The sequence below is a fragment of the Excalfactoria chinensis genome, chromosome 16 (genome assembly GCF_039878825.1).
Source record: "Excalfactoria chinensis isolate bCotChi1 chromosome 16, bCotChi1.hap2, whole genome shotgun sequence".
Lineage (NCBI taxonomy): Eukaryota > Metazoa > Chordata > Aves > Galliformes > Phasianidae > Excalfactoria > Excalfactoria chinensis.
Genome location: NC_092840.1, coordinates 3,851,279 through 3,871,904, shown reverse-complemented (window position 1 = coordinate 3,871,904; position 20,626 = coordinate 3,851,279). Strand labels below are relative to the sequence as shown.

Sequence of the window (20,626 nt, the reverse complement as noted above, 5' to 3'; positions counted from 1 at the left end):
GTACCAATCATGTGCCTGCACCTACCCAGCATAGACAGGAAGACATCCTGCAAAACCTACCTTTTGCCTTTCGACCTCCAGGACCATTATCAGTTGTCCTAGGAAGGAGACAGACCTGTTTGTCTGCTCAGTAACAGCCATGTGAAGCTACAAGAATGCACCACAGATATAGATAATACACAGCTGGGTGACTGCTGCTGCAGCCACACTGAACTTGTCCAACCTACAGGTAAATTACTGTCCTTCCAATGACTGTAACACGTACGGTGTCCAAGTTTTCTTCTCTGACACACTTAACACACAAAATCCTGAGTTTCAAGTCAGTTCATAGAAAATTTTCCATATGCAAACAAAGGATTTTAATACTATTTCTAAGAACTTCTACCAGTAATAAGAGGTTAGCAGTAGTCATGCGCGCACAGCATGGTATGAAGCAATGGTTGTGTGGCTCTAATAGGCTTGTAAAATTGCTTCTGAAAAGCATTACAGAAATGCAACATGTTTTATATGCATACATAAGACACAGCAGTAGAGTGAAACACCTTTTACTACTCTCATTCGAACTCAAGATGGTGCCCACTCAGTATCACACATGGTACAAGTAGAGTGTACATTCATCATCTTGTGAAAGAGATGCAGGTCAGAATATTCCATAATCAGATAAAGAACTCCTTACGTACCCACACATATTCATCTTCTCCACCAAATGCTCCACTGTTGTCCTTGCCAACAGAATCAATTGGGGGGGAAAAAAAAGACTTAAAAAAAAATGAATAAATCCTAGATCTCTGTTACACTGTTGGTAATTGCTTTAGTTTACATCATAAGCCACAGAAAAAGAAAAGTAATTAAAAGACTGAAAGCTATCTTTCCCCCTCACTTTTTCATAGAAAACAATTTTTGAGGAAATAAATGGTTGAGAAGCTAAAATATTTTTAGCTTAGAATCATAAAACCATTTGAATTGGACCAGATGACATTTAAAGGTCCCTTCTGATGTCCCTGCAATGAATGGGGAAATCTACAAGACAGATCATGTTGTTCAGAGCCTTGGATGTCTGCAGGGACAGAGCATCACCACCTCACTTGGCACCCTGTGCAGTGTATCACTGCCCTCACTGAAAACAAACAAACTTCTTCCTTATCCAATCTAAATCTTCTCTCTTTTAATTTGAAACCATTTCCTCTTGTCCTATCACACAGACCTGTTAAAGAGTCTGTCCCTTTCTTTCCCATATACCCCCCTTAGATTCTGAAAGGCTGCTGTCAGCTCTCCCCAAAGCCTTCTCTTCTCCATGCTGCACATCCCCAGCCCTCAGCCTGTCCTTGCAGTAGAGGTGTTCCATCCCTTGGATCATGTTTGTGGCCTTTGACTGGATGCACCCAACAGGCCCATGTCTCTCCTGTGCTGGGGATTCCACATCTGGACTCAGTATTCCAGGTGAAGTCTCACCAGTACTGAAGAGCAGGATCACGTTCCTTGACCTGCAGGCCATACTCAATGTGTAGATTTATTATCAAATGTCTGTCTTTATTTTCTCAGTTTTCCAGGTACTGTACTTTCTGTACTGACTAAATGAGCATCTTCAGAAACTGTAACTTGTAAATAGCTACACATTTTTTTCTCCCTCCCCAGCTGCGATATGAAATTTAGAGCACTACAGAATACATTCCATGCTTTCTTATGTAGCATAGCACGTATGCTGGATTAGATCCTTAGAACTAAAAAGCTATAAGATATAGAGGAGCAGACTTTATGTTCAACAAGATGCACACATTTCATTCCTCTGTAATTTTTATGCATTTCCTTTAAACTTCTGTACTCATGCAGTTGAAACCTAATCACCAAAATCAATCATACTAACACAGTCACACATACTCAGTAAATATTTATACTGTAATTTCAGACAATGTTATTTGTCATTCAAATTTCTGGCAATGTCATTTATTAGCAGGAATGGTTTTTATAACAGCAGTATCTTTTGGCATCAGTCATTCCTACCTGAAGATCTTCGTAAAGCTGCTTTACTTGTGTGGCATTCAGCGGTGCCTAGAGCCTATTTCCCCCATATCAGGCAATGATTGTAACTTCTAAATAACTGCACAAGGTTAAGTCAAAGGGTATTTGAAAAGGTAGATCTGTAGCAATGATTTTTGATCAGCCAGTATATCAAGTGTCAGCAGTGAACTTAAAGAGCAGGTTCTACAGTAAGTATCCAATAATGATGTCCTTTTATGGCAAACAACTGGGGGCATAACAAGCATGTGTCTACTTGGGAAAACTCCACCATTTCCCATCCATCTAAATCCACATATATTTTTAAACTTTTCACAAACTGGCAAAAAGTTCTTTCTCCACTATTATATCTTCCATTAAGCAGTGGAGCAAATCACTCCCATCATCAAGTGATCAAATTATCTTGTCCAGCAAAGGCAGATGATAGCGAATAAAAGTTTAGCAAGAGTACTGAATCTAAACTTATTAGCTGAGAGGTATACAGGTAGGTATGACTATGGCTAAGACTGCATATGCCTCCAAAATAATGTTACAATGCTATAAACAATCAAGAAAAAAAGAAATTACAATTAAATGCCAGCAATTATTCTTAGCAACTAAATGGAACTGCAGTGTAGACAGTATTCATGAAGATCAATGTAAGAAAGAATTCCGCATCCCTTATGGAAGGCTGAAAATACGTCATACATCATTTCATACTTGCATGAAATACGTCACGCACCATTATGAGACTATTCTTTCATATTGAAGAGGCTGAAAAATTATACCATTATTATCTGCTAGCATTTTTTTTTTTTTTACATTTGGCAGCCAGGATAAAACACTGAAGTTTCTATCAGGACCTCTCCCAGGCTTGGGAATATTTGAATGTTGGGTTTTGATTCTTTAGTGGAAAAGACAAAAGCACAGATTTTTTTCTGAATGGAAAAATCACAATGAAAACTACACAGCCTGCATCTGTGTACTTTCATAACTATTCCTTTCTTTCTTTCTGCTCCCATGAGAATGCAACTTCAGTATTCAAGATTTCTAGAGAATTATTTAATAATAACCAAACATGATTAAGTTACATAACTTTTGACTACAAGTTTTGGTGGCAGACAGGTGAGCACACAGTGCTGGCAATGCCTTCTTGCACTGAGACAAGGATGCCATATTTTTACTACACAGAGAGAAGTCTACATAACTATACATTTCAGCAAAAGTAAGCCTTCAACAATAAAAGAAGTCTCAGAAAGGAAGTCTGAATAAGGTTTTTCTCCCTCATTTCTAAAAATACAAGTTTTTACTTCTGGTTTTAGAGCTTTTGTTGTTGCAGGTGTTCTGTGCTGTACTACAGAAAAGTGTGGCACTTGCAGAAAGAGTTGAAAGTCAACAGCAACTCAGGCTTTCTTGATTGTTGCCTTCTGGGATTTCCATCAGGTTCTGTTCCAGTCCTGTAGAAGCCATAAAGTTAGAAACTCAATTCATAAGAAATAATATAATTCAATATTAAAGGTAACAATAGTTGAATGAAGCCCCAGTCACTCAGGTAGGCACTGAAGTTAATATGCTTGTGGTTGTGTGAGACAGGCTTCAGTGCACAGTAAACATCCCCAGTCCTTGAGATCATAAAGATGCAAACTACAGACAAGCAAAACTTAACATACTGATGAGGTTTTCTGTCCCAATTTGAGCCATGTGCCCCGTGGTTTTCTTTAGCTCCCTTAGCATGGACTGTTCAAAGGCCAAGGCAGCAACTCGGGAGAAGAACTCTTTGACATTTTCCCCTAGGAAACGGAACAAAAAGGATGCATTTTTGCAACTGCACATCAGTGCCTGATCAGATATGAACAAACACACCTGTGAACAGACCACTGCTTAGTACTGGGAAGGGTCGGGCATCTCCAGCAATCTGACTTGTTCTGAACGCTGCAGGGAGAATTCATTGTTTTGCCCCCACTCTAGAATAACATACCCCCTGTTTGTTTGTTTTGTTTGTTTGTTTTAAATTCAGCAACAAAGAGGTTTCAGTTTGTGGCACAATATTTTCATTCCTAATCAACTAGAAGCGCATACATATGTTTAAGTAATTATCCATGAATTAAACATGCTTAGACATTGAAGCAGCTTAAGCACACCTTTCTGTAAACACAACAATGAAAGCACACATGCAGATGCTTAACTGAAAATCAACCATTAATAATTATGAAGTCTCCAAAAGTAATAAAATGCCACAAGATTTAAAAATATATATATATGTTGAAATAAAGGTATAAGGAACTTCAGCTTCCTTACACTTTAAGGTCTGCCTCTCTGGTTACATCATTTTTATATCCTTTGCAGTAACTTACCTGTTTTGGCTGAAACTGACCAGTATTCTGCTTGCATGTCATTGGCAAAGCGGATAGCATCTAGCTCTGTCTTCTTACAAACAGCATCTGACTAAGTAAAAACCAGGGAATACTTTTAACATGAGAAGTATGCTGGTAATGACACAGAAGTGGTGCTAGCATCTATAGTGTGATGCTTTTAGTTTTCACAGCGGCATTTCTGTCCTTGCCTGAGAGCTTGTGCAATCAGACACTGTTGCTGAAGTGCTCTAATCCTTGGAAATTACTCAGCGCTGTTTTAAAATCTTCATCTATCTTCTGTTACACTGAAGCAAAATAACTAAAAAGGGCAACCATTGTATCTAGCTATACTGCATGGTAGAGAGTAGTAAAGAAAAGAGCACAGTCATTGGTCTTCAAATTCTTGTTATAATTAACTGCCTTTAACAGAAAGTTACAGGAAGGACTAATGATAATGATTTTGTTTGTTTGTTTGTTTAATCCTTCTTGCCTCTGTCGCAGACCCTTTTTTCTTCTCAGTTTTCTCTCCCCACCTCCTGCTTTTTTTTTTTTTTCTTTTATCTCTTCTTCAAGACTTCTTTCCCTTTAATATGTTTTTTTCTTTTTTTTGTACTTTATTTTCCCACTCATTTTCTATACGTGATTAGTCACATCAGTATCTTGCTATTTGCTCACCACCAAATCTTTTTTTGTTCCAACCAGAAAGATGAAGATGGAATTTGGCTCATTTTCCCTCAAGGCATCTTCGAGCCACTGCCTGAAAAGCAGAAGAGAGATGAGAGAATCAGTCAGAGGCAGCATGGAACAAATGAGACAGAGACAGATAACAGGGTCACAAGAAAAGCCAGAGAATAAGCTGATGTGAGTGTGTTAAAAGCTTTTTCTTTTTAAAAACAGAAAGGGAACAGGAGCTATTCCAACTCCATGGAACACATACGTTCCACTACTGAAAAGTGAGAACATGCTCACTGTACAGTGTAAATTCCACAATAATATTAATACTCAGAGATGAGTATAATAATATTCAGCATAATGGAACATGGCGAATTCTTTATAGTGATAATGAAAAAAGAAGCAGAATGAAAAAAATATATATAAACAACATGGCAGATTAGGCAACAAAGGGAAAAAAGAAGAGTGTAACAATCTCTTCAGTAAGATTATAAAGCATCTCCCAAGGTTTCGTGACTCTTGTCTCATAAGCTTGTATATTTTTTTACTCTGGCAACCAAGTGCCTTTGGAGTCATCCAACACAAGTCAGGGAGGGAAGAGCGTGTGAGGGCTGGAAATCAAGTTCACACGTTTCAATTATTATCAGTCAAGCAGAGGCACTAATACATATATGATTTTACAAAGTCCTCTGTAAAGGCGTTAAGTAGCACAGCAACTGTCTGAGGAAATCCCCCAGTACACATTTAAATAAGACCAAGGACAAGTTGTAGAAAAATACATAAGTGCTTTACAGTCATAACAGTATGTTAGAACATGTAAGCTCTCATTCTGGTGACAGTAGTGTGGATCACACATCCACACTAGTGGATAGAACACATAGTGTTCTGCTGCCTGCACTTAAAGTGAAGCAAGTCTACTCACAACAGTTAGTGTGCTGCTATTAGCAAACCATTTCAAGTACCTAAACGGATACATTTTGAATTAAAAATACAAAGTCTATATAGGTATTGGGTGTTTGGGGTTTTGGTTTGTTTTTCATTTTGATAGCATATCTCTCAACACGTGAGGGACAGTGTGCCTGAGAAGCTCGGACTAGACTTTAGGAAAAACTTCCTTTAACTGTAAGGGTCAAACAGTGAAATGGACTTCCTAGAGAGGTAGCTGATGTCCCATGTCTGTTAGTGCTCAAAATACATTTGGATAATGCCATCAATAACATGCTCTAACTTTGGATTAGAACTTAAGAGGTCAAGAAGACCAGATGGTCTTTGAGAGTCCCTTCTAGCTGGACTACTCTGCTGTGTTCTAGCAGAATCACTACAGAAAATAGATGAATAAATAGAATTAAAAACAAAACAACCACGGGACTATCAGTAAACATAGAAAATCAGTTGCTCTTGAGACTATGCATGAAATGCATTGCATCAGTTTCATTACCTAAATCAGATGTAAACATGTTACTCTGTTTACAGCAGATGGGGGGGAGGAAGTGGGGAAGATGTCTTTGGGATGCACCTAATCTCTCCCTGTGCCTAGTTCTCTAAGGATACCGCTTTTACTGAAGTGACTGAGAAAGGACATCAAAGTTCAAATTGATGTTCAGCATTTTTCTCAGAAAAGTCCCACCCTGAACATCCCAAATATGTGACTATCACACTTTCGTTTATAGCTCAGAATAAAATACTCTTCTGATCCAGCAAGTTCTCAGCAACTACAGACTATGCAACACAATTAAATCTTCTGTGAAAGTTGTAAAGGCTAAGCCAAAATACAGAAACTTACTTGGTGTGATCCAATGTCTGGATATCAGCCAGATTAAACACTGTTATTATAACTGTAATGAAAGGAGAGGAAGAAGAGAAATTATGTTTAAAAGCATATCAGAAATCACCCCAATTTAACTAATTTGTTAAACAGAACTAATACATATACAGTACAACAGTAGATTTAACATGTAGGACTCAGAAGGTTAATTGATTCCCCACCCTTCCCAAGACATGGGTACCAATTTTTAATCACTTCATAATCACAACATTCAGAGCTTGCAGCAAATGTATTCATGAGATTTTCAGTCTCTTCCTCTTCCCAATAATGGCAATTCCATTCCATTGCATGTATCTTTTTCAAGGAGCATATGTAGGTGTATATATAATCTCCTGTTACAGGCAGTACCAAATTAACACTGTTCTCACCCTCAGCTCCTCGGTAATAAGCAGATGCAATGCACTTGAACTTTTCCTGACCTGCTGTGTCCCATCTGTGCAATGGGGGAAAAAAAGAAACTTCAGGTTAATGAAATCAAGCGTAACCTGAGCAAACATACTAATGAAGCAACAGACTGGTACAAGTTGGTAACACTTCTGTGGTATCACACTCTTCTCCATCTGGAACATGTTATTTATTAACTTCTGATAGAAATACAGTAAAGCCCCGCTATTTAATTAAGCCATTTCAGTTCTGGTTTTATTCAGAGTGAATTTTTTTAACTAGTTATTTTGGAGACTGTTCTTTGAGACACAATTCAAACTTTTGCATTCTGTATTGTAATACTCTTTTCTTAAAATATCTCAACATTATCTATATCATATTTATACCTTTCCATGGCAATCTGAAATCTTGCAATTGATGCTCTGATACCAGTCCATTAATAACACCACCAAAGAATAAATAAATTTGAAAAAGGAAAGAAAGAACTACTTATGAATAAGATGATACACAGTTCTCCCACCAACAGCCAGTACTACAAAGGTCTGGGACTTTTTTGCAGAACAGAACTGCCAGTATTTGCAAACGTAGCTTGTACAGAAATCTCTCAGCAAGAGGGGGCACCAGTGCTTACCAAATGGAAGTGTTCTACATCACCACCAGGGAAACTAAAGATAACAGGACCTAAAGTTTAGCAGCCCATGAACCTTATTGTTTTGGCTGACAAATTACTGATATACCAGTGCAGATTTTCAAGGCACTCGAGTTCCAGAAAGGCGGTGTTGAATAGAATTTAAAAAAACAAAATGGCTCTGAAATTGGTGATAAATTATTTCTGAGTGTTTCTCAGTAAATCTCACTAGCCATCTGTTTACATCTCTAGGCACTGATATTTCAGAGAAAATGTGTTCCTAAGTAAAAAGTTTATTAAGATTCATGTGCTACAATGCTTCATCCAATGAATCTCTTTTCTGCCCTACATCATGCTATAGCACAGATGATTAAATAATGGACTTTGTGGAGCAATACAGTTAGCCAATTAAAATAGCAAAGGACATTCTTCAGTGGAACCAAAGCAGGTGAGAGAAAGCCAGGATTCCTACTAAGCTGATAAAGATAGCTGAAGATCAGAATGGCTTTAGATACACGTCCTAATTAAAACACTTAGATCTTTCTGGGATTTAGAGAAAGAAATTTGTTTTCCAACTAGGAGATGCTGAAATCATCAGAGTCCATAAAATTGATTTCAATTAAAGCAGAAATCCCCAAAACCCTTCAGTGAAGTCAAGTTCCATGCTCATAAAACCTACTAAACCCAAATGGCAGAGTAGTACAATGCTAGCACCCGACAAAACATGCTGCAAAAGTTTCTGCTTCTCTTCCAAGAATTAAAAAAGGCAGAACGGCACTGAAATAGTGCAAGACTTCCAAAACAAATTTTCATTGACAAATTTATAACATTTCCAGGAATGTGAGATCCAAGAGTAAATTAAGGGATTTTACCTATTCATTTACTTCATTAAAACTGCAGGCCCAGGTACAGAATCTGTTTTTCAGATCATTTTATGCTATGGGCTTTTTCTTTCCTTTCTTTTTTTTTTTTTTTAATCTTTGTAGTACCAGAACCTGTAACAACTTAAACTCTTCTGAGATTGTACTGTATGTGGAACTTAACTCATATTTCAACTTACATCTGGAGATTATATGGTATTCCAACTATTTCAAATCGTTCAATTTCAAAATCCACCCCAATAGTGGCCTTGTAATCTCGTTCAAAACGATCTTTACAGAACCTGCAGTGAAGGAAGGGGAAGGATGAAATATTAACAATTCGTGAATACATATAGCTGCAAAGTAACAGAAAAGAACTAAATAACAGTGGAGTGGCTATATTGTGCAGAAGCAGATATAAAAACATTGACACATTTAAAAAAATAGTGAATAACAAACTGGAAAGTACATCTAGCAAGTTCTCAGGATGAGATAAGAATCAAAATGATTTATTTGCACTGTCTAGGAGATACAGCATCAAGTTTTTAGTTTTTATATTTGGGGTCATAAATACAAAAGAAATGTATTAATGAGATTAATAGCCAACAAATTTACTTTGGAACACAGAAATAATTGAAAATGCAAACAGACAGAATGCAATCACAAGCTACAGAAATTCAGAGCTCTGTTCACTGGATTTGCAAAATGCACAAGATCTGTTTGCAAGATCTGGTAAATACTGCACTATATCACATTTGATTGAATATTTATTCAATTTAGATTCCTGAAAGCTTTACTGCAACAAGTGATACACTTCCAACTTGGAAAAGAGCAGAACCAATCCATCTGCTGAAATACACCATACCTGTGGATGAGGCTAGTTTTCCCAACATAGACATCTCCTACCACAACCACTTTGGATATTTTCAACCTGTTAGGAATATTCAAAAATATTTAATGCTTTTAGTAGTAAATTCAATATTCTCACTGTAGTAATTCTGAGGTGGATCCTTAAATGGCAAGTGATTCATCCATCTGCAGCTCCAGTTTACCTGAATGGCACAATGCTGCACAGCAGGATCAGAGTCTTAAATAATAAGAAAGAAAAAGGTCAAAAACTCTGGAGCAGAATTAGCCAATTTCTTACTTTGTGTGTAGTTTCTATGGGGCAGAAAGACTTCATCAGAAATGCTCTCAAGGACAGATTTTACACTTGGCAGTTTGCACTTAAGACCATATAGCATCTACATCCTTATTAGCCCATTAAAAGTACAAGTTTTTCCTTTTTGCCACTAAAATCAGTTACGAGTTTTTCATTGACTTAAAATTAAAGTGCACAAACAAAAAATTGCTGATTATAAAATAACTCATTGCAGAATCTGTCTCTGGGAAAAAATAATGATTAGAGCCAATACATTTTCTACCTGAAATAACATTAATCTGAGGCTTGCCTCATGCAAATAATCCTCTTTGCCCTGGGTTCTCCCACAGAATACAGCAGATGGGCTGGAGGTGACTCATCTGCACTCTTAAAATTGAAATGTAGTGTACTTGTTAGGAGACACAGGTGAATAAATGACTGTACATTATTTGTTGACTGAAATTTGGATTGACATCTCCCCTGCACATGCTACAAAAATGGCTTAGGAGACTTAATATTGTTTTGTATCAAAGAATGGCTTTTTAAACAGAAGATTCAATCTTGTATTGAATGCTGTATCTGGTTATATCAGGCTTAACTCACTACAAATTAAAGCTACCACATGTCTGTGTTCTAGGAGAGAGATGACAAGAGAAAAAAATTAAAGAATATTAGAATTCAAGATTTATTTTCCATTCGATTTTTTAGTCCAGAATTTTGTTCCAGTTTTAAGGAAACATTTAAGACAACTTCTCAGCATGAATAGTTTTAAAATATTAAAGCTAGATTCTTATGTGCTTCAAACAACTTGAAACTGCTGTGCTTATATCTGCCCCAAAGCTTTTATCAAGTTCATTTTTGTTGCACTCAGTATGCAGTCCTTTTGTGCTCTCTACCAGTGCCAGTACATCTGCTCTCGTCCTTGCAAGTGCTCTAGGACTTGCTTTTCACGCTGATCTGCATGACCAAAATTCAACACTAATTTTAAGCAGTTGGTTGATCCTTTAAACTAAGCTGTCTGTTGCTAAACAACAGCTCTTTTTCTTCAACTTCACTTAAGCCAAGAAGAAAAAGATCTTTAAAACTTATGTAAAGAAAAAGCATTTCGTTCATTTACTGTGAAATGGTACAGAAGAACCACGGGGACAGACTTAGCTGACTTTGGTCACACTGGAATGTTCAACATGTAGAACCAGGAAAAACTTATGGAGGAATCAGGCTGTAAAGAGGTTAAAATACTTGTCTCATTGCACACTTGGTTTATTAGAAACTTGCCCAGCTGTTCCAGTGCTCTGTTGACAGGCAGTCCTGAGCTGTGCGTGGAAGTGGTCTTTGAACTGAAGACAGGCCTCAGGAGTGTACCACTAGAGACACAAGAGAAGAGCAACTGAGATAAAGTCTATAATGTCTGCTTACCAGGAAGCCAAATCAGCAAGGTGAGATAGAAAAGGAGATTACTTCAAAAAGCTTGTCAAACACAGGGATACTCTGGCTTATGAAAAGGGATAGAAGGGTTAGAAGGCAGTAAGGCTGATGCACAGGTATGTTTATAAAATTCCTCCAGACAACTCCACCAGAGTTGTTTACACAAACAACTACTAAACAACTCCATCAGAGCCCCAATGAACTTTCACAGTAAATAAATCTGTTGATCAATTTGTACAATATTAATTATCTTAAATCATTCCAATAATCTAAGACATGCAAGGAAAACACAAGTGGGAACACATCACTAGCAAATCATTCAGACTACAAAGTCTTTTAAATCTCTTTCTTATGTGAAGCACTGATTTTATTACTAATTTTCCATTAAGCTTAGCAGGCCAACAAACAAGGAAAGCATGTTGTACATCATATTTACTTAAAATAACAGTGACAGTTTTCATAAAACTAAAAGCAAAATAGGAAGCTGAGATTGAGAGAAGTGCAAAAACCTCTTAAAAGGGTGTTTTGAACAAAATTAAGAACAGAATGGCAATTCTTTGTCCTCACCTGCCTTTAATCATTCTTTTCTACTTCAAGGATAAAACTCCTTGGGGGTAAGAGTGATCTTCACTATCTGTTTTCCTACAGTGCCTACCATGTTTGATCTACAGTATGACTAAGTTTCCTACTCACACAGAAGATTAAAATTGCTTTCAGATTCTTCAAGTGAAAACTCCACATTGACCTAAACTAGACTTTTTGAATATTAAATAACAGCTATGTTTCTCATTTCCTCTCCATATAAGAACTTTGTAAGTGTGGTAATTATTAATGTTTGGCTCAGAGAACAGATATTGTAAGATAACACTTCTGTTGCAAAAGTCACTTTCTGTTAAGGTCAGAGGAAGATACCTGGTTTATTATTAAGTGCATCAGCACTGAATGGGAAAACAAGGTCACATTCACTTCTGAAATAAACTCTTAAACAACTTGCAGTTTTAGCAGAAGACATCAAACATACATCAAACCAAAATATTAGCACAAGAGAAAGACATGGCAAGTGATACATCCTCTGAGCAAAGAGATAAGGAATGCTTACCTTAGGGAACTGGGAGATTATTCTGTCCCTGCTCACTGGGGGAACCATATGCTTTAGGTTGGACTTCATCCTCCAAACTCAGGTCAATTCTGCCAGACAGAAAACACGTGAAGTGAAACAAAATATTCTAGAATTGTCTCAACACAGGAAAAAAACATTAAAAACAAAACATGAACAGTCCTTTTGGACTTGTTTCCTCCTAGTATAGAATGAAGTCAAAGAACTGCCAGTTGACAAAAACATGTTCCCCATGAAAAAGGAAAACTTCTGTCCGCATAAGTGTAGGAAGAAATAGTGGCTTTTTCTAAGTAGAAAAGCACTAAGACCGTTCACTTAGTGAACACAACTGCAGTTCAGTCCTCAAACGATTTTGTAGTGCTTAATATAAAAAGCCCACACCTATAAGCACACTTATCTCGGGGATATCAGATTTCATTATCTCAGAAGGGGAAAAGGAGAAACAACAAAGTTGCCACATTTCTTGGCACAGCATCAAACTTTCACCTCAGACCAACTCATAAAGAACAAGATCAGTAGACAGTCTGACACAGGAGAGCAATCCTCATGCAGCAAACAGCAAGGAAGGACTCACCGTGCACTGCAGATGCGGCAGGATCCCATCACACGAGCAGCCTGCAGCCGCGTGCCCATGGCAACAGGCTTGCAACAGTTCCCTTCCTCTCCTCCTCTCTCTGAGGAGGAGGAGTTGGAAGGGAGTAATTTAACCATACGCAGGGCTGTGGTTTTAGAAGAACGATCCTGTTTTAGCGGCCATTCAGATTCCTTTGGTCACAAACTACTCTTTAGTAATCTCAGCGGTCCTCTGATCCTGCCTCATAGCGCTGTTTTCCTCTGCAATAGGAAAACGAGCAGGATTAAGCCAGCAGACAAGGAACTAATGGAGTAGGGAGCTGTTACAGAGCTAATTTTAAGCATATTAGCAATTATAAAGAAACTCCAGAGCTGCTGTTTTGCTCCCTCCTTCCCCCAGAATTTCAGCTTTCTTTCATTTCAGGCTCAGAGTCAGGACGTGCATGAGCCATTTTGAATCACATCACATACCTTGGCTGACGACATATCAAATAATTAAAGAATTAGAAACCCCATTGCTTTTCTGTATTAAGTATTGATAATCAACTTAGTCGTTTAGACTGCATTTAGGATGCTAAAAGGTTTCCTGAAGAGATATACATATATTTTTTAAGCTGTACTTTTCTTCTGTGGATTTTGGTGATCGACAAAGCAGAATCTATCCCGGTGTTTTATTACACTCTCTCCTTTACGGAGAAGGCAGTTGCTGTGAGCAGCCATACTGCACCGCTTTCACCCGAGCTCCCCACACAACTCCCCGTACCCCACGCTAGTAGCGGCCATTCATTCCGATTCACCAACCACGCCGCTGACGTCACTGCCTCTCAACAACCACCGCCGAACGCGCTGATTACGCTATTGGCGCAAAGCTGGAAACAGCAGAGGAAAGGAGCATGGGGCCTGTTTTTATTCACAGAGCGGTGCTTACGCAAAGAGCGGGTTGCTGTGGTAACCAGAACGCGGGCGCACAGGAGCCGTTGAGAGGCAACTAGGGCTCGGGCTGAGACGGGCGTCTATGATTATACGGTCATTTCTTTCTCTTCTTTCACAGCTTCCTAAAACCTCATGTGTACTAGAATTGTGCTTTGAGGGGACAGAGGACCGTTCAGTTTAATGCTCACAGTGGTGGCTTTGGTAACATCAGTTGTTTGTCACCAAGCGGAGTCATTCTGCAGTATTTTTTTTAAGCATAAAGAAGAATCCTTCCCAGACACAGTAGGGATGGCAACCACTCGTATCTCAGCCAAGCTTCCCCCTGATATAGATCCAACAAAAGCTCCTATTGCATTTGGGAGGCTCGCTCTTCCTAAACTGAACAGAGAGATACAATCTCCAGAGGTGCTGACTCAGCAGCGGGCATTGGGGGCACTCTGTGATCTGCTCCATGACCCAGAAAACATCTACCAGGCACTCCAAATAGGTAAGTGCTTTGCTGCCATAAGCTTTGACACGGTGGTGGCAACAGAGAGCGATGCGTTGTGTTTTATTGTCCTGTTTTTACCCCTGCAATATAATTCATGAAAGAAAACGGCCAGGAGAATATCTTGATCTTAACCTGTACTTGTTTTGAATCATGAAAAGGTAAAGAATATTATATTACAATTAAAACAAAACAAAAAAGCCTACCTCTTTAAAGAGAGCCTAAGGGGATTGAGCTTGTTCAAGCTGGAGAAGACAAGGACTCATCGCCAACTTCCAAGACTCAAAGGAAGCTTCCAAACAGAAGAGAGACTTTTTACATGAGCAGATGGTGACTAGACAACAGAGAACGGTTTTACCCTAAAGGAGGGGAGATTTAAATTAATATTAGGAGGAAACTCTTTATTCTGAGGGCAGTAAGGCCCTGGCAGTGACATCCAGAGAAGATGTGAGTGCCCCATAATTTAAGTCTTCAGGTTTGTCACACACGTTTTCTTCATAACAGATACCAATAGTCATTAAAAAATAAAATCATTGTTTAATTAGCAGTAGGTTTTTGGTTTGTTTGTTTTTTTCCTCCAGTGCCAACCCAAGTTTGTTTCTGCACATGGAAGGTAATCCTCTGTGCTTTTACAAAGCCCTTGTGAGACTTAATAAAGAAATATAGTCCTCAATCTGCATACACTTGCTCTTCCAAAACAGTAGCAGCACCACTGGCATCAGTATAAATTTTTTTAGAGTTATATAACTTTCTAACTCTTTAGTTTAGACATAACCTGGTACAGAATTCAGCAACTTGTTTCCACTATTACCCAGTGCAAGCCTAATTCAATGGGAACTTTCCATTATTCTCATCAACTGTCAAATCAGACAATTATGTGGGGTTGATGGATATGTTTTTATTCTAATATGAATGTGCTTCAGAACTGACAACAGGGCATTTTTGGCAGTAGGCCTTTAAGTTTCTGCTAGACTTGCAGTACAACACTGAGAATTTCACCTCTAGGACAAGAAGAAAAATCAGATAGCTTGGACTTGAAATTGTGAGGTAGAAAGGAATATCGCACTTTCATACTAATGCGGAAGTTAAAAATACCAAAATCAATGGTTGTGTCCCCCAGGTTTCGTGGAGAACTTGAAGACCTTGCTACCGCATCATGACAGAACTGTCCGACAGAAGACAACAGAAATTCTCTACATAATGGCAATGCATAATGTTGGCAGGTAGGAATAATTGCAGAATTTACTGAATGGTGTAGGAAGCAGTAAAGAAGTTTTTGTGAGAAACAAAAACAGAATTTCTAAGGTTTCGCAAGATAGAAGCAATGAAAATAAAATTATTTAATTAAAGATTATGCACCTGTCAAATATTTGAGTTATATTATGCTTAGTTAAATCTGTTCTCCAATGTTTATAGGCAAGGCTTGATACAAAATACAGTAATACCTGCCCTCACTGAACTTTTGGATGACCCAGAAGACATCTGTCGGAAGAACACCCATCAAGTGCTTGACATGATGGCCAGGTTACCTGAAGGTAGGGGGATTTTTCAGTAATTAATTACTCAAGAGGGTAAAACAGATGACATTAGTGTGCCTTCATCTCTTTGCCTTTAAAGAATTCTGTCTTGTAGCTGTGCAGAGAGATAGCTATCATCCTGTGATTACGTAGATCATAATAGAAACTTAGAGGAAGTGAAAACTTAATAAAAACAAATCTTACTGTTTTGGGTTTTTGTTTGTTTGTTTTTGCTTTTGTTTTATACAGATTGGTAGCAATTATTAACAATTATTTTACATTGGTTATTCTTAGTTCTTTCAAAACTCCTGTACGGTGACAATAATGAAAAGATGGTAGTAAATATCCAAAAGGTTATTTACAGGAAACACTCACCCATATGGAAGTCTTCGGTCTGCTAGGAACTGCTGAGGCAATCTCCACTGAGGAGCAATCTCCACGAGATGCTGCCTTAGTGGTGGTCAGCCCTTAAATGAGGTCTAGAGGAGGTGAAGTCAAGCTCCACCCCTTCTGGGAGCACAGCTAAATGACTGTCACCTGTGCTCCCACAGCTGACCTGACACTTGCCTCAGCTGATTAATCAGAGGTTCAGGCTGTGATTACCAATTTCCCATACAACTCCATAATTCAGTAATAAGCCTTGATGTTCAGTCTGCACTGAACATAAAAAAAAAATAAAAATAAAAAATAAAAAAAAAAGCAGTGAAAGAAAGAAGTATTTTGCCCAAGATGTGTTTAGTATTAGAAATATTTAATAGTTCTTAGCTGCATTCTTAGCTGTAATCTTATCTGTCTTTTAAGAGTACTTTATCCTTTAAGACAAAAGTTGAGGTGGATGACACTGGATTTTAGAAGCTTAGCAAAACCTCTATTTTGAATAAAGACTGTTTAAAGATATCATTTTCCCTATGAAACCTGTGTTGTTGTATGCAATGCAAGTAATGAAAGGACAGGTGGCATTCTTATTGCAGCAGATGGAACATCTCTTCTGTGAATGTCATTGTTGTCCAGGTAAAGTGACAGTCCAGCTTTATTGATACAGTTGTTTTTTCACTGCATCACTGATAAACCTGAGAGCTGAGGAAATAGTTGCAAATTTAATTGCATCCTTTTTCCAGGTGGAAGGCTGAGAGCTAATGGGTTTCATTTCAGGGCCTGTCTTGGATACAGACTTTCGTTTTTAAGCTCCCCACACCTCAGTCTTCTTACATAATGGGAAAATAAAATTATGTGATTTCTATGTAAAACAATTTAACACCTTATATTCTTCAGATAGAAAAGAGTAGCCATGAATTACTTAGAACATCAAGTACTTACATGAACCTTCTCAACTGAATAATATATTTAATTTATAAAGTATTTCTTACTCTCTTCAAACTTCACTATGTTTTTGGTTTGCTTTTTTTCAGTCAGCTTTCTTATCTTGAAGCTGTGCTCCAATAAAAGCCAGTGTTTTCATGTCACTTCTTTCACCAGCCTGAAATGGCCACTGTACTACAAAAGCTAGAGGTGAAAGAGGCATATCATCTCACAGTCCAGACTCATTTTCACAATAAGCTAATAGAAGTATATTACGTAATAGAAAGCAATTTAGAATGGAAACACTATGACAGTTCTCTCAATTTTCTTTCCTGTTGCTTCTTCTTAATCTTGATCTATGGCTTCTAAAATTGCTACTAACCATCTCCCAAAGACATCTAACAACAACAGGCAGTAATAATTTCTGAAGAAATTACAGGGGAAGACATCCCTTGAAACTTATCAAGTTGGTAAAATGTAATTGCTTAAGATATAAATTTCCTGAATATTAGTGAATAAATTCAACAAAACATTCTGGAACCAATTAATAAAACTCAACAGTCTGTTACAAATGCATCATAACATTACTCAATTAAGTAACTGCTATATCATAATACTAAATAATGAACACACTATAGACAAATACATTATCATTTGAATTATTTATTTAAGTGGACAGTTTAAATGTTGATGTTATTAATAATTTTGTTTTAAATTTCTGAGAGCCCTTGGCTGAGATTTCTTGCGCTAATCGTAGTACATAGGGGGAACAAAAGTAGAAGGATATTTTCCAGTGTTGCATGTGTGTCTGTGTCTCTGTGTACATATGTGCTTTACAATTATCAAACATATATTTACACACCAACTTTACACTGAAGCCTTTAAGAAGTCTTTTCTATGGCAGGGGAAAGAATCAACTGATCCATTTGCTATTTTCCAGTATAGTCCCACATAGTTTCTTACGCATTCAAACCTTTGCTGGAATGTTACTCCATCCAGTAGTGTTTCTTTATGAGATGAAACCTGGAGCTGAGGAATGTATCTCTTCAGATTTCTTGACTTCACTAAACTGTAAATAATTTAAATTATTAAATTGAAATATCAAGACATTTAGTTATTGTTCATATCGCTCATCTTTAACCTTCTAATAATACATAACATTTTTTTTAAAATAATTAAAAACTCAACAAAAAAAAGAAGACTTTGGAGGCTATACACTACACAATCACCATGGCTCCTGCTTCTTGGGAAATCTGTTACAATATTACAATTCCCAGAATGTATTTGGAGCGGTGGAACAGAATTGTCCATTGGCAACTTTCACATTCAGCAGTCCAGACACTACAACAATAATTTTAAAAACTGCTTTGTGATTTTTTTAATCTGTATTAAAAAAGGAATACTAACCTACTTCTTAAATATAGAACGTTGTTTTTTGGTTGTCTTTTTTGTTTGCTTTTGTTTTGTGTGTGTGTGTGTGTGTGTGAAACACCACAAGATTTGGCAAAAAAAGATGTAAAAGAAGACTGTTTTGATGTAGAAAACTCCTTCTCAGTAGAAGAAACACTGACCTTAATTTGGCCTATTCATTGATTCTTTTTTTTTTGTAGTTTTGCTGCATATTTTGAAGCCTTAAACAGCAGAAAGGTCTGATAGTTTGGAAATCACCGAACAGTTGTGCACCAACAATTCCTTAAAAAGGCAAGTTGTCCATGAAAGAATACAGCAGAAGTGTGTACACAGCATATGCTGTGAGTTATGTGCATGTGCATACCTGATGCATGTGTATATAGTTTGGCTGTGTGTACCAGTATCGAGGGCACATGTCCATTCTCTAAATCTTTAAGTCGTATTTTGCGTAAGCACTCCTGTTCTGTGTCTTTTGATTTGAACTAGTTATTCACTCCAACACAATCATACTGCTTCATACCATGCAAATGAGTTCATCTATCATTCACCATCTTTATATCTTCATGTTAATAAAATTTTAGGACAACTGGATGATTATTTCTTACATAGAACATGATAACACCTCCACTGTAGGAAACAGAATGAAACAAATGGAATAAAAGTGCAGTGACTGTGGTGAAAACATCTCCACAGTGTTAGGCCTCAATATCTTTTGTTGATTTTGTCTGGATTTTTTGTGTGGTTTGTTTTTCTTTTGGGGGCATTAATAAATAGATATTTGTTATGTGTGTGTGATTTTTTTTGGAGAGGAGTCTTTCACTCTCCACAACATACATTTGTGAAAAATAATGTAACAGGCTAGTGGGGCATAAGAGGAACTGTGTACATACATCAGCTTTCCCCTTTTCTCTCCTTGGGCTACTAAGCATTGCCCCATTGTTTCCACAAGAAGTGGAAATGGTTAGCCTCTTTTTCAATTACTTCAGCAAAACAGATTAGCCCAAGGAATCTTAGCAGAGGCCAATGTATTTGAGATTGTTCTGAATGATGACATCTGTCACAGCATCAAAGACAAATTGGATGTTACTGGTATCAGTGGCGCAGGTGAAGTGTGAGTAGATCTCCTTGGTCTCCTTGTTGCGATTTAAGTCCTCAAACTGGCGCTGGATGTAGACTGCTGCCTCCTCATACGTGTTTTGACCTTTGTATTCAGGAAAGCAGACTGTTAAGGGGATGCGTCGGATTTTTTCTGCCAGCAGATCTTTCTTATTCAAAAAAAGGATGAGGGAAGTGTTGATAAACCAGTTGTTGTTGCAGATGGAATCAAAGAGACGCAAACTTTCTGCCATTCGACTCTGTAGGTGAGAAAACAACAGGGTAAATAGCATTTCAGTGATAGCACACCGAATATATTATTCTTTCAATTAATGAGAAAAGTGTGCTTATAGAAAGAACATTTATTCTATTTGGTGGCTGTTCATCTTACCTTAGCAAGAAACTTCAGGAACCTTAATTTACTCATTTTGATACTCTTTTCTACAGTCTGGCACTTATTAGTGTTAATATTTTTTCAAATAATCGACTATTATGAAGGCAAAATACAGTTGAATCCACTGGATATAACCATGTGAGACATTTAAGTTTAGCATCTTAGCCCTCTGAGCTCAAGCAGCAAGTAACTAAACACTGCACTGAACTAAAAGGAGAAGATGAGGGAATTTGTCTTATTTAGACTGGCTAAGAGAAGGCTAAGGGTTGATCTAATAAAAACCTTCAATTACTTGAAGCATAGTTACAAAGATGATGAAGATAAATTCTTATCAGCAGTATCACATGAAGTATCATGTGGCAGTGAACACCAATTGCAGCTTGGAAGATTCAGATTAGAATTAGGAGGAAAAACATAACTAGAAGACTCGACATTTTGTGAAACCCCCATCTGTAGTTGTTTTCTCCCCTCAACTAGATAAAGCTGTAGCTGGCCTGATTTACTGTTGGCAATAGTC

General features: G+C 37.5%; 3 protein-coding genes across 5 annotated transcripts in view; 1 reads left to right on the top strand and 2 right to left on the bottom strand.

Annotated features, from left to right (window-relative positions):
* Positions 1-339: 339 nt before the first annotated feature.
* Positions 340-13,088, bottom strand: RAB36 (RAB36, member RAS oncogene family). Of its 2 annotated transcripts, none has more exons than XM_072350635.1 (11): positions 12,976-13,088; positions 12,384-12,472; positions 11,135-11,223; positions 9,584-9,649; positions 8,919-9,020; positions 7,215-7,279; positions 6,805-6,856; positions 5,025-5,106; positions 4,350-4,440; positions 3,666-3,785; positions 340-3,452 (listed from the first exon to the last, which is right to left on the bottom strand). In XM_072350635.1, exons 2-11 carry the CDS (start codon positions 12,450-12,452, stop codon positions 3,388-3,390), a joined length of 801 nt encoding a protein of 266 aa, XP_072206736.1. In that variant the 5' UTR covers positions 12,453-12,472; positions 12,976-13,088; the 3' UTR covers positions 340-3,387. The 2 variants fall into 2 exon arrangements, with proteins under 2 accessions (XP_072206736.1, XP_072206737.1); XM_072350636.1 differs by lacking the exon at positions 12,976-13,088 and adding an exon at positions 12,888-12,973 and having other exon boundaries at positions 1,892-3,452.
* Positions 13,089-13,924: 836 nt separating this feature from the next.
* The window catches only part of RSPH14 (radial spoke head 14 homolog), a 57,729-nt gene continuing 51,027 nt past the window's right edge, over positions 13,925-20,626 (top strand). Inside the window, exons 1-3 of the mRNA XM_072350634.1 lie at positions 13,925-14,394; positions 15,515-15,617; positions 15,811-15,929. Of these exons, the coding sequence (XP_072206735.1) occupies positions 14,088-14,394; positions 15,515-15,617; positions 15,811-15,929 (529 nt within the window). The 5' untranslated portion in view covers positions 13,925-14,087. The remainder of the gene's footprint in view (positions 14,395-15,514; positions 15,618-15,810; positions 15,930-20,626) is intronic.
* The window catches only part of GNAZ (G protein subunit alpha z), a 39,140-nt gene continuing 36,373 nt past the window's right edge, over positions 17,860-20,626 (bottom strand). For both annotated transcript variants that reach the window (XM_072350632.1, XM_072350633.1), the window contains exon 3: positions 17,860-19,975. In XM_072350632.1, the coding sequence (XP_072206733.1) occupies positions 19,631-19,975 (345 nt within the window). In that variant the 3' untranslated portion in view covers positions 17,860-19,630. The remainder of the gene's footprint in view (positions 19,976-20,626) is intronic.